The 14,224-nt window shown below is 36.7% G+C and overlaps 1 protein-coding gene across 4 annotated transcripts; it reads right to left on the reverse strand.

Moving 5' to 3' along the window:
- Positions 1 to 1,534: 1,534 nt before the first annotated feature.
- On the reverse strand, positions 1,535 to 13,765 carry LOC106155385 (uncharacterized). 4 transcript variants are annotated; one of them, XM_087000258.1, is made up of 15 exons: positions 13,545 to 13,765; positions 10,874 to 10,945; positions 8,903 to 9,163; positions 8,575 to 8,600; positions 8,257 to 8,274; positions 7,922 to 8,009; positions 7,431 to 7,618; positions 7,120 to 7,210; positions 6,660 to 6,877; positions 6,217 to 6,316; positions 5,710 to 5,907; positions 5,298 to 5,471; positions 4,526 to 4,705; positions 4,043 to 4,222; positions 1,535 to 3,734 (listed from the first exon to the last, which is right to left on the reverse strand). In XM_087000258.1, the coding sequence occupies exons 1-15, from the start codon at positions 13,624 to 13,626 to the stop codon at positions 3,550 to 3,552; spliced, it is 2,061 nt and encodes a 686-aa protein (XP_086856384.1). In that variant the 5' UTR covers positions 13,627 to 13,765; the 3' UTR covers positions 1,535 to 3,549. The 4 variants fall into 4 exon arrangements, with proteins under 4 accessions (XP_086856384.1, XP_013385642.2, XP_013385661.2 ...); XM_013530188.2 differs by having other exon boundaries at positions 8,557 to 8,600; positions 13,545 to 13,758; XM_013530207.2 differs by lacking the exon at positions 5,298 to 5,471 and having other exon boundaries at positions 8,557 to 8,600; positions 13,545 to 13,761.
- Positions 13,766 to 14,224: the final 459 nt, after the last annotated feature.

Raw genomic sequence — 14,224 nt, forward strand, 5'->3', positions numbered from 1 at the left:
TAAAATTTATTTATTTATTTATTTTATTTATTTATTTATTTATTATTATTATTTTTTATTTATTTATTTTGGGGCGGGGGGGGGGGCATTTTTTTACTTTTGTATTTGATTTGTAATGAAAATTATATTTTCCATGCAGTTTTCTGTAGAAATAAGTGAAGACTCGGACACTGGCTGTGAGAAATAATTACACTTTTATCAGTTGACTTCGTGAGAAAGAAAAAAAAGGAAAGCATTTGAATAAATTGTTCTATAATTGCGGTAATTGAAAGGTCCTAATTCATTTGTTATATACCACTAATACCACCGTCTGCCTTTTAAGTATATGTCGACTGTGCCGTTATGACACGGTCGGTTGGGAGGAGAAAAGAAGGGGACAGTCCTTTAATAACATACATACATCATAGAATATAAATAATACCTGTCGTGGACACCTTTACGTGAGCACCTTGCTAGGACGCAAGGTGGTGGAAATTTTTCCCGGCGAGCGTAAAATATATTATTTTTCTTACAATAAAAAAGAAACAAATACTGGAATTAGCTCTTTGACATTACTGCTTTTGAAAGTGTCAATTTTCTCTATTTTATAATTTTATACACATTTTAATCAAAGTAGTACCCAATTTTATTGAGAGTATAATGAAATATAGCCATTCAGATTTGTATCGCGTATAATGTTAGTGTTACAGTTACTTTTCATCCATCCCACTGCTTAAATATAACCTTATCATAAATCAAGAATATTTTTCTCACATTTTAAACATTATACTGAAACAAACATTCTACTTTAAAAACTAAAACGATACTTTTTTATTGCTCAGATAGTAATTGTGGTTGAAACGAGGGTAATATTTGATTTCACATATTTTGGTACCTGTCTCTGATCGCGCGAGTGCATCCACAAGGCTTAATTGCAAGACCGTGCGATTAGCTTAATATTTCTGTGTGAAAGAGAGTTCTTAAAGTCCTACTGAAAATCATGAGAAAAAAACAGTTAACATGCAGAATAATTACGCTTTGGATCAAGCCTGACTTAAAAACTTTTAACGTCTTGAACAACACGGCATCGGAAGGAATCTCTGTCCTAGACATTTTTATGTAGAACCATCTTTATATGTCCATTGATAGGTTTGCTAATTAAGATCTCAACCCCTATTATACTTCTTTCGATAACTGGTGCCATTAAGATGCCATTGTATCCTGACCGTGCAATTAAAGGCCCATACATGCGCTAGATACGTTAGAAGAAGGGAATATATATCTGAAAGTAGTTTTTAAACAATTCTGAGTGTCAGTTTGACATTATAATAATATAACTGCTATATAAAGAGCCTATAGTTAGGTCATATATCAAAATGGTGATTGTGAGACTCGCGGGAAAAAAACTAGAAAATAACTCGTCATTTTTTTAGTGATTTGAGCAGGCAAATTAGGTAAGATACTGCTTCAGTATCAACACACACACACACACACACACACACACACACGACTGTTTGGTATGTACAACTGTTCTGTATAGATTGGGAAAACTTAGTTCAAATTCTAAAAGTTTTATTATCATTATTGTCTAACAACGGGGAAACCATAATTATGTTTATCAAAAATAACATAATTGCTATGAATAGGCTCTTGAATTAGTAAGCTGGTGTCAGAAAACAAACGGTTTAAAAGCATTAAAATCTAAAAGCTGGTTATGCTAGGCCTACATCATTTCATACTATAACTTCATACTATAACTTCCAAGACAGCTTGCTTTACAACTACACGCTGATATTTTTTTAATTTTTTGAAATCTTCTTTTGGCCACAGACAATCGAAAACTGCCGAAAATAATCTGTAACTTGCGTTATGCAACGTGGAACGCAGTCAAATTCACATAGAGTTCGTAGAGTCACGAATCAATGATAGGTTTATTCTTTACAATATCAGGGTGGATATTATTTAGTCAACCAGATGTATATTTAAATGTTTATTTTTATCCCAAAAATAACATGTCGGGGATATTTGATACATAAAAAAATTAATGCGTTTTTCAAAGGTATCCAAATTTTGTTTTTCATTCTAGACATCACAATAAGAAACGGTGCTATTTACTTTGTCACACATATTTTCGCTCATTCTCAATGTTTTGGATTATCGCGTAGACTTTACTGGGTTGTTGAATCGTGCTTTCGAGACCGCTATTGGATTACCGACGAACCAAACCTAAGTTTGAGAGCCAAACGGTTAAAAAAGAAAATCTACAAGAACAATCAAAATTCTATTCCCCTCACCAAGGTGACTCAATCTGAAAAGTGAAGATTCTTTTATGACGCACTACATTATTTCATCTTATACCATAAACAGATAAATATATCGTTTTTTTACATTCCCACGTTTTAATTCAGGTAATAAAACAATCATACTACTTTTATTAGCAGCTAGCTGTTTACACTCCCTTTACACAACAATTTCTCTATACTACATATTAGAGTTCTGCCACTATGTAAGGGACCGCGGGGAACAGTGAATGGATGATGTATTTCAAATGTTATAATGATATAGACCTACAGATACACATACTAAAAGTTATTAGAGATATTAGAGATGCACCTGTCTCAACTATTGCAATTGCGTGCTTCTGCGTTGTCACCTCCGCCAAGGAAGTTATGCTTTCATCTCCGTTCGTCCGTATGTTTGCCCGTTTGTTGACACCAGCCTAACTCAAATTATTGATGGATTTTGGTGAAATCCTCAGGAAAGGTCACAAATGGGCTAATTTGCAAGTGTTGTATTAAAAGTTTGGTGTTGATCCGTGATCGGGTCACAATCGGGTTGCCAAGAATTTTTAAAATAATTCTTTAATGCGAGAGAGGGCCAACGACCTTCACCTTGTACCATAGATAGACGTGCTCTCAACTACCACAGTTTATAACTACAGGGTGCTTGGCGGAGGTCTGCGCTTTCTGAGTGCTTTTCTAATTCAAAATGCAGCAGTTAGATACAGTATTTGATCGCATCTACCTGCTTTGTTAAAAAATTAGACCGGTGCTGTTCTTAAATCTGTTATAGTAGGCTATCTAGTGTCCCATAAATCAAAATATCTAATTTTGAACTGGTTAGCGAGACATTCGACTACAATAATTTTTTGTAAATAACATGGCAGTTACAAGAGGAAAACATAATTATTAACATGTGAATGTATTCTGTACACTAGATTTTAGTACTTGGTGGATTCTAGACTAGATGTATCCTTCATTCATGTAGTCTCCGAAGCGTTCTGTTTATGCGGTGTCCGTGCTCCTTCGTCGTTATTTAGTGACTAATGGTTTTCACTCTTGACATCATTTTATCTTTACTAATACCTTATTGCATATGAAATACAATAACATGAAGTCAAAAGTTAGAATGGATGTTATGCACTCCTATGTAGTGCCCGCACCCCTGGAATTCCACAATGAACATTTAGTGTGTAATCGTTGCTATAACGAAATCTAATGGAAACACAATGTCGCGACTGTTCCGGATACAAACTCATTAGCTCACATAGATTTATACACAAAACTACTTTCAATAATTTGTTGGTTTCTTGCAGTCGCTATCCCTGATGCATTCACCGTTATCGCTCAGTACGGGTCTGTCTGCCGGGCACTCACAGCGGGGGACACACTGCAGTGTGCAGAACAGAGCTTCATCACTGCAGGTCCTGGTGCAAGCAGAACCACATTCATTGAAGACTTGGCCCCCGGAACATTCTGAATTGGAAAAAAAACGTGCCCGTGGAAAATTGATATCCAATTAAAAAAGGCATTAACTGAAAGGCGCTCACCACTTTCTCTATCAAACATAAATGTGATAACTGTTAATGAGATTTATCCATTCCCTTTTCCTGTCATATCTCGTCTTTAATGTGTAAAATATACATGCTGAAATATACCAACTACTATATGACGTTCTAGTGACTCAAGACAGACAACACACAATTTTTGTATCTTAAGCGCTTCCTTGAACCTAAAATATTACCATCTAGGGATATATGTTTCAAATTAGATGTGTCTCTTACTTGGTATTGGGCACTGAGACTTCGTGATACACTGTCCGTTGTGGAAGACTGGTTTATCAGGTGGGCATTCACATTTTTCCACACATTGCAATGTACACGGCCTAGGAGACTCGAAGACTGTCTGGCACGTTGTCTCGCATGCAGATCCGCACCTATTGAAGACCTGTCCACCCGTGCATCCTAATTGTGATAAAAAGTATTAAGTGGCATTCATAAAGAAAATTGCCAGCTCTGTTAAATGAAAATTACAGTGGTATTAAGTTTGATATCAGTTGTTTATTCGAAGAAACTGTTATCGTACCATTTTATTACGTGCATATTGAGATTGCTACTTGAGGGTTGTACGGTGTCAGTTATCGTATTTTGAAAATTTGTGTAAGATATTGTAAATTTTAAGACCTTGATATAAATTTCTTATTATCCTCAAAATAAGAGATTTAAATCTCTATTGTCCAAACTAGCAAAATGTTTACAGAATCCAACCTTGTGGCGTTACAGGGCACTGGTTCAAAGGCACACATTTCCCGTTATCCAAAATGGGCGCGTCCTGGGGGCACTCACACTTTTGGACACACTGGCGCGTGCAGGCGGGGTTGGGTTCTTGGCAGGTTCTCTCACACACAGACCCACATTCCTTAAACACCTGGCCAGGTATAGGACACGCTGAATACAAACGTTGAGAATAATTACAGGGATCAAAAGCTGTGCATTGATTGAGGTTTACATCATTTTCAATTGTATTTTAAAACCAAATACTGTCTATTGTTTTCTTTATGTTTCATTTATGATATCATTATTATGATGTAAGCAATGTCACACACGTAACAAGATTAAGGTTAAACAGCGCAGATTACATTTGTTTTAAGTCTTAACATAAAAATATAATTTTTATCTTCTACAAAAAAGCCTTCGTTCACACAAAGATATAACCCCACATATCAAAATCCATATACCATTCTAATATTGCCAATAATCTAAGGGTTACATTCATTATAAATGTGTCAACCTTTATGGCTTTCCTTACAATATGAATCCGTAGGTACATCTACTAAGTAGCAGAGATGCATGTAGAATGATCAAATGTTAACTTGACTTGACACGTTCGACAAATGAGCCTTTCACACGGTAAAATACAGATATGGCAAACGAAGAGGGGCTTGACAAAGCGGTTAAAAAGTATACACCTCTTTTCGGTTGGCATAAGAAAAATATCGAGGGAAATTTAGAGCGGTATTACTCGTATTAAATTACGTACTTTTCCTAGGACAGGCATCATTACTGATACAGTTGCCTTCGTGCAGCAGCGTCCCAGAGGGGCATGCACAGCGGCCGACGCACACCGTTGCACAAATAGGGTTAGGTTCTTCACAGGTGGGATCACAGGGGGATGCACACTCGGAAAACACTCGGCCACCGGTGCAGGTTGAATCTATACATGTATAGGTGGTTATACTTCATTTTATTGGCACTGATATTTATTTACCTATGAAAAGTTACTGTATGAAACCACACTTCTATGATGAAACATATATACACATATATTTGGAAGGTTCGATTGTCTTTCCCAGTCTATTTCTTGGTCTGGGTGCAACTGCAAGCATGAGAAAGTTGAACCTGAACTAATTTTGGATGTCCATGGAATTCATTTAAAGGACTAAATCACCTACCTGGCGGTGGGGGTGCCGTTCGTGCGTCAGGGCACTCGGAAGCTTTGAGGCAGTTTCCGTTGCGTAGAAGTGGTCTGTCGGGAGGACAGTGACATCCAGGGACGCACTGAAGAGTGCAGACAATATTGCCCATGTTCTCACACGTGGCGGTGCAGGCAGAACCGCACTCGTTGTACACCTGGCCACCTCTGCAGGACTCTAAACCCACATAACAGCACATTAGTATTATGCTTTAAAGTACAACAGTGTATGATAAAGACTTTTGAAAAAAAAGCTATTTTTAGGCAACATGAAGATCAAATTCCAGTTTAGACCCAATCGTAGGTTCTAGTAACTAACGTTGAATAAAGCCAAAAGCGCATGGTTTTTTTAAATTCCAGCATAACAAAGGACATAAAATTGAGAAGCAGTTGTTTCTCTTTTCAACAAAGCGTTGAGGCTTAAAAGACAACATATTTTTTCTTCTTGGCTGCATTATTTGATACGCATGACATTGCCTCAGCTCACCTCGGACAGGCACGCATACAGGTGGTGGCTGTGGACAGGGGGCAGTAACACAGAATATTGTGTCTTGGACGCAGACCGTTCCACTTGGGCAGTTTAGATCCTGACATGATAAACAGTAACAAGTTAGAATAACAAATAAGTTAAAAAGTTTTTCCCCACACGTAAGGATCAAAATGCATTGATTGTTATTTTCCGTTATTTCATTTATCCTTATTATATCATCTACTTATCTATCTCTTTTCACTACACCATATATGTATATTTATTTATTCATTTTTATCTGATTTAGTCTCTCTCTCTCTCTCTCTTTCTTTCCCTACTGTAAAATGCTTTTAACATCTGACATTTATTAAATACAAAGCATAATTCTCCCATAAAAACAAATAATACACTGAATTAAAGACTGCTGTTAACATTTCAGGAAGTGGGGACATCTCACTTACTGCACATGTGGCCGGAGGTGGCGGTTTTGTTGTGACAGTCGCCGGATCAATACCGACAGCACATGTTTGCTGGCACTCTTGCACTGTGTTGAAGTTATTGGCATTGCCTTGGCAACCGCCAAATCCGAACTCCTCACATTGCTTAGTGGCTGCGTTGTAAAATAATCTTGGGATGCTGGCTCTGCATGGACCGATTTTCTTGGGGAACTCGCACGCAGCTAAAACATAACATATTGAAACAGATGACATGAATAAGACCAAAAGGGTAATTGTATAATTGTGTTAACGATAACTCATTATTTGTCAATTTAAATGAAATAAGTATTGTTCTAAACCGATACTCACGATATTTATCTAACTGGCCTACAACTTATTTACCTTGGGTCAAATAAAGTAAAAAATGTTTTGATTTTTGGACATAAGTTATTTTGTAATACAACAGCATTAGTGCCTCACTTACTTAGACACTTTGGGGCGATGAACGGACAATTATCCCCGAAGCAGTCAAATGGTCGGTCTACGCAAAATGTGTCGGGGCTACACAATGTGTTCTGAAGCGCAAATAATAAAATGATAAATGATAACAGTTTTATTCTTCGCCATTATCATCTGCATTGCGGCTGTGTCCAGTATTTCATGGTCAAGTCCTAGGTCGCAATGATATGCTATTATATATATTAAAACACTTGGATGAAATCCCCATGTTTTGTTTATAAAAACGCCGTTATAAAATATCTGGAAAAATAGCAATATAATAGATCGTTTACGTACGGCGCAAGTGATTGCAGGAGTGGGCCTCCCACAGGTGTTCTCACAAGCTGCTAAAGTTTCGAAGTTATTTTCGTTTGGTTGACAGCCGCCATAAGTGAAAGTCTCGCACTGCCCGGTTGCTTGGTTGAAAAAGTATCTATCGACACTGGCAAAGCATGGGCCCGATTTCTTCGGCAGCTCACACTGGGCTGAAAATGTAAAAGCGATCCCATCAGTTATCATTAAACTACTCGGCCACCAAAGCCACCTTCTGCATTTATTAATAATATCAGGCATTTTGAGCCTTATTTAAAAAAAAGCAAATGTTGAAAAGATTATTAATATTAAGAATGGAAGTACATTATTACAAAAAAAGACTTATTTTGACACACAAAAAACTTTTCACCTCTAGTACTATTTGGGGTATAGTTAGACCCTGCATTAAATTTAGTGAACAAGATACAAGTGTCAAACCGATACTACCTGGATTAAAGTGCAAGGGTTGAACTTACGAACACAAGTTGGCACTGTCAGACAAGGGGCAGCGACACACTGTACTTCTTTTTCATAGCAGAAAAGATTCAGGTCACACTTCGTGTTCTAAATAAGATTGAAATTATGTTGATGTGTTGAAAATATGCCACCACATTAAACCCATCACTGGGAGATTTTTTAATATACAGATGTAAGCACAATCGAAGCTGAAAGGTCGCGTCACATTTCTATGAATATTTATTGTTCTAAATTAGTTTCTGCTTAGTTATTATTCCTCGAGTATGTTAACTCGACCGTGAAATACAAAGGTGTTATACAAAAATAGAAATCAGTTTATTCATCCAACACATACCTCACAGGTGGGAACAGCCTGAAATGAAAAAAAAGCCGTAGTATTTTCAAATCATATCATATTCAAAATAGGATTTGTATATTTCAAAATTGTGTCCCAATGTATTCAATGTCTTATCTTTTAGTGGAGGGTATATTAAAGATGAGCACATAAGATCCGCAGTATTTTAAACGGCGAGTAACCACGTGCTTTAACAGATGGTAAGACAATGAAATGCAATAGGCAATGCCAGTGCTATTTCTGCTACTGTATACGTATTGTGGACATTTAGTAAATCGACCAATGAACCAAACAACGTACAAGGTCTTCAGTCCTTGCCTTTGAGCCATCATCAACTGGTGCCGCTGAAAAAATATTCAACAACTTATTTAAAACGACTGGAATGGGAGAAGGGGTGTGCCAAATATGGACTTGAACAGTTTTGAAAGGTATTCAATTTGATATTTACCCACTACACAGAAAGTCCATCTATTCACAATACCTTATGTTGTGTATAAAACGCAACCTATCTTTTTTAAAATCCTAATATTCTGCAGTATTTGAAAGTATGATAACAAAAATCAGACCTTAACAAGCCAATATAATACCAACCAGGAATTGTACTTAACCTACATTCACCATACCATGATTGTTGTTTGGCCTTTACCTTCAGCTCCGGGACACCTTTCATTCGCCAAGTCATCGACTGTGCTCATGCTCTTCCCCACGCAAGGATTGCTGGTGTCGGGTAATTCCGGGACTTTTCCGTACTGTGGAGGCACGGCCGTGCCAGGGGCACAGAGTTTTCTGTGGGCTTTCAACCCCAATGTATTGGCACCAAAGTTGTGGGAAATACATTGGAAATAAGCGCATGGGTTTGTCTCATCGGGCATGAACTGCCCTTCTTTGAAGCAAGCTGATCCATCAACTATATAGAAATTGAAATTTCAATCAAAATAGATCAAAATCTCAAATGTACTACAAAGAATAATGACTTTTGCCATTTTTATCAGGTTTTCCCTAATTTTTTTTAACCGTAAGTCAAATTTATTGTCTTTTAAATATTCCTATCACGATTAAAAATAATACTTCAAGTTATCAACTGTAATAATGGCGAAATATGCATTATAATATCTGTAACATATTTTTAAAAAAATCTTAACAAAATGATAGGCAGATAAAAAGCTTCAATATAAGTAACACACATGCAGTTTTGAAACTGAAATCTTATCAAAACGAAAATATAACAGGCACAAGTGCTAATGCCGTACAAACTAACAAGCTAGCAATCTACATATCCAAACTAAAACACAAAGCAGAGATGACCCTAAAGACCACGTCCTTACGATAAACACTTCCAAGAGCCATCACCGATCTTGCCGCTAGATCTGTGGCCGTGTCTGACGCTACAACATAGCAAAACTTACTAAGTACAACAGAACAGCCATGCAAAATCATGAGATAAAAAAGAAACAAATAAATCCGGCCTGAGTCATAAAAAGAACTAAATCCCATGCTTTAATACTACAATAAAAAACAAAACCAAGTGCTACTAAACATATTAAAAACTACAAGTAAGAAGACTGAAAATTAAGATTCAGTATTTTCAGTATTAATATTCACATATTATAATTTTAAAAAACATTCAAATATTGTTTTTAGTCTTATGATATTTGATGGCCACTGTTTAATAAAAGCTTTTGCCCTTTGACCCTTTTTACATCCAATATATCTGTAGATATTGTTCGGTTTAAGCATATAGGGTAGGTTTTACTTAATTCGCATATGAGCAGTATTGGATTATGTTCCGTTTATAATGTGCTAGGTAGGTCGATGTGTGAATATGTGTTTACATGTATATACAATTTTGATACAAATCTATTAATTATATCATTCAAATCACTGTCCTTACTTTAATGAGTTAAAAAAAAATCCTTTTTTATTCTGTATCTTTGTGCTTTTTTAAAGTTGCTAGTTCTGATGTATGCTTTCTTTGAATGATGGTACATACAAGTACATTCTGTACACATAGGCCTATATGGATGAAATACAGCATTAAGTACACATAATATAAGCCTCTCTCCTCCAAACAAGAGCATTTTGCACCTTTTGCCATCTGTAGTTTTAAAAAATCCCTCATACTGATTAGAGCGGCTGATCTGCACCAGTGAGCCCTATCTTATGATAAATAAGCGGTATTAGACATGCTTGAGCAATTTCGTTCGTAAAAACGAGTGGCACAATGTGTTTTTAGGCTACATGGTGCATCGTAAGAGCTGTGCAACTATGCATCAATTAATCTTTTAATGTGAAGGTTTTCAATTATATGGGATGTCTGTTATTTGAAGGTAAATTTCACTGTTTTCTTAATTTTGCTAAAAAAAACACTGTGCAAATCAAATAGCATGCCAAGATGCATAAAACATTCGGTATTAAAAAGCCGTTTGATAAACATATTATATGTTAAATACGTGCTAACGACATTCATTCTGGAAATGCAATATCAGTACAATCGCAACAAATGACGCTACCCAAAAGAAACATTGTAGCAGTTGATACACCACAATCTCCTATAGCACAATGACGACATGCAGCCATGCAACAAACACAGAAGTGTTATCAAGCCCTAAGCCCTTACCTGATACAGTTTTAAAGGGCTTGAAATCTACAGCCTTAAAAGAAACTGGGACACCAGGTGGTGCAGCGGTCACTGCAACATAAATGTCAAAACGATAATAATCTGTAACTCTCAGAACTCTTACTGTTTCAAACAAAGCTTTATGGTTTCATTTAATCAACAATTCGTCATTTTGGCTAGGGAACGAATATTAGCGTATTGCATAAAGTATTTCAAGATAAAAATCAAAGCCTTTATGGTTTACACATTATAATTGGGCGCTGTGTACCGAAAACAAAAACCGGAGGAGTTGGACGTTTTAGGATTAATGTTATTAGTGCATGACACGCGACGTCTGACACGTGACGTATGGGTGAAGAAGAATAAAGAGCCTACTCTTGTTGCTCATTAGGCTCAAGTTTTACACTTACCACAGTCAAATTCACATGTTAAGTAATCTGCTTGTGAGGCAAATAACATAAAAGGGTGATTTAAAGGTACCGTTTGAGAACACCGGAGTTTCAGGACACCGTAGTGCGTCTCATATTATTTCAGACAGATACAAATAATACCTGCCATTTAAACTGAAGGTTTTAGTGCTGTGGATAAATGATAAATTAAGAATTCTAAAGGAGTTATTCCCCTGGCCTTTAAATGCCTTGAGAAGAAAATTACCAAAAACAGTGCTCATATTGTGCAAGATCAAATATGAATATGAATTTCGAAAAGCAGCTGATAGCGTCGTGCGCACAATGCCAATTTAAAATTGTTGTTGAAAACTGTAACGTTAGTATTTTGAATTGTAAGAAGTATGTTTCAAATAATAAAACACGTCCCACTTCGACAAAACCATGGTACACCATAGTAACCACACATTGAAGAGCCACACAACTTAAACAGACTGACCAGGGCCCGTAACTCGAAAGCATCGCGCATTGCGACCGAGCGCAAGCCTCCATGTGATATCGCTATTCGCAAGGCGCGATGCTTTCGAGTTACAGGGCCCAGACAGACGGCTTGCCCTGGCCTTCCTCAGAGACATACCCCTTATTTTTTACATCAAAAGCGAAAGCATAATTTTTATAATTTTGACAACAAAAAGAAGCTGTGACTTTATTGTTAAACTTTCACTAACATACATATAACCTCTCCCTGACGTTGATTGCAACTGAGCTGTGACTTTATTGTTAAACCTTCACTAACATACATATAACCTCTCCCGGACGTTGATTGCAACTGATTTGGTCTGAGCATTTTGTCATTTGGTCAAAGGTGTGATGAAGTCACCCCTGATTAAGATATGATAAGATGACTTAGCGTCGATATCGGAATGTTAATGGAGCAGTGGGAAGAGGAAATCAACGCACTGATGTTCAGTAACGATCTGACAACTATGTTCCACAAGGCACACTTGATACTTCCTCGTTTCACATTGACCGATCATGGTGTGAGTCAAATTTGGTTCATTTCAGTTCTAGATATGTTTTGAAAAGTCGAATGGAAGATGAATAATTGATAAGATTTAATTGAAATATAATAATGTTCTCGGTTACATTTTATAGTTATAGGATAAATAAAAAATAGAAGGATACACATTCAAAAACTGATCCGCCAATTGTTAGTCTCAAATACACTCCCCCTAAGCATACATAGGGCCTACACGTGTATTACGTGGAAGTGTTAAAATTTCTTTCCTTACTATCGCGTGTTTAAATACATCGCTCCATCACGACCCAGCATGTTTTAAAACAATCAAGTATTATTTCCTTGTGGTTCGACCTTAATATAATGTTAACCAAAACATCAGATAAAAAATGTCGTGGTCTAAAATGCACTGCCAATATACCCGTAGTACTGGCTGCCCATCGATTCAATATCTGTCTGAATAATGACTTGTAAGAAACTGGAATTCCTGAACTTAAGCATTAATCATATGCGTTTGTCCAAAACTTTTTCGGTGTTTTATTGCACCGCATTAAGCAGTTGTGCGATATGTAATCATTTTACAAAAGTAATTTGTCAGGATGCCGACATGTTCTTGTATTTTATTAAAATAGATGTGTATTCTCCAAACATAAGCCTTGTAAACTTTTAAAATGTTACTCAGTTTATTTTCAAATGCGAATATATTCGTATTCAACCTGCGTAATTTTTTACAAGTCGCTCAATCATAAATGCCACCTGATGAATGAAATACATCCGACCGTATATGTGTATACAATCTCCCTCAAGGAGTTTTGGCATCAGACATAAACATATAAATGTTGACTTGAAAGACGTCATCAATGAAGGGTTAAGAACTTGGTCTTTCTATTCAATAAAAACATGAAATCATGAAACAGACTCAAATGACGGCCTCGTTCAGTGATAATGATGAACTTCTACTAAGGGCCACGATACATGTGTACATGTGTATGTGTATATATGTATCCTAAGTCTAAGATTTCTGACACATCTGTGTGGCCTTGATAAATGAATGGATAAGAATTTAGTAAATCTATCGTTTAAAAGACAAAATTATTAATGCGCCTGATTTCCATCTATCCATCGCATTCTATTCCTGCTGAATAAAAAAGAGGAATCTGATTTTGTCATAAAATCCAGATTATGATCGACAAATCTACTGCATTGTTCAAGTAGATTTTTTTTATAATAAAATTCGATGGACAACTTTAACCGTTTACACACTCACCTTTAGGTGTCTGTGATAAGACGCTTAGCAAAACCAAGACCAGAAGTGGTGCCCGTGCATTTTTGGTTGTTGTGAGTCCCATGTTGAGTCTAAAATGTGCCTCCAGAGAGAAACAAGTCACTTATATCTAAAACACACGCCCTTTGCAGGATAGCAACGGCGCTACCAAGGGTATATTTTTATGCCTGCTTGGTCGTGACTTGATTACTAACCTTAGCCATTTACGATGCTCATTGGTGACTCTGCGCTTATTGCAGTAGTAAGAGTTTACCAGACACGAGTGATTAGAATAATCCAATTTGCGTAAGTGTGAGGCACTACCAGCCAGACCATCTAAAACACGCAACGGAGGTTAATTTTATTCATAAGCGGCGCTTCTGTTTTGCACCATCGACAGCCTCCAATGAAACAAAAGTAATTACCACACTAATAGTATCTCTGCATGTCCTTCCAATATCAAGAGGTCAAAAATGACCGATCCTCTGATGGCTTATTGAGGTCACTATCTGTGTCTTTGCGTGTCGAGCAGTGATCCAAACTTTTATTCTTTTTTAGAGTATGTTTATAGGCAAAACGAGAAATATGCTACAAATTCCCTTTTCTTTCAAGCGATTTGCATCTTACATTCCAGTAAGATGTAGGACTGAGGTAGTCAGAATTGTAAGGTGACCATTTTGGTG

Source organism: Lingula anatina, chromosome 1 (assembly GCF_051362555.1).
Source record: "Lingula anatina isolate TDL-2025a chromosome 1, LinAna3.0, whole genome shotgun sequence".
In the NCBI taxonomy this organism is placed as follows: Eukaryota; Metazoa; Brachiopoda; class Lingulata; order Lingulida; family Lingulidae; genus Lingula; species Lingula anatina.

Coding starts and splice junctions, on each gene's coding strand:
- LOC106155385 (XM_013530188.2), bottom strand. CDS start 13,626: ATGGGACTCACAACAACCAAAAATGCACGGGCACCACTTCTGGTCTTG. Junction 8,601..8,902: donor AAGGTGTCCCGGAGCTGAAG/GTAAAGGCCAAA, acceptor ATATTTTTTCAG/CGGCACCAGTTGATGATGGC. Junction 4,706..5,297: donor TGATGCCTGTCCTAGGAAAA/GTACGTAATTTA, acceptor GTTTGTATTCAG/CGTGTCCTATACCTGGCCAG.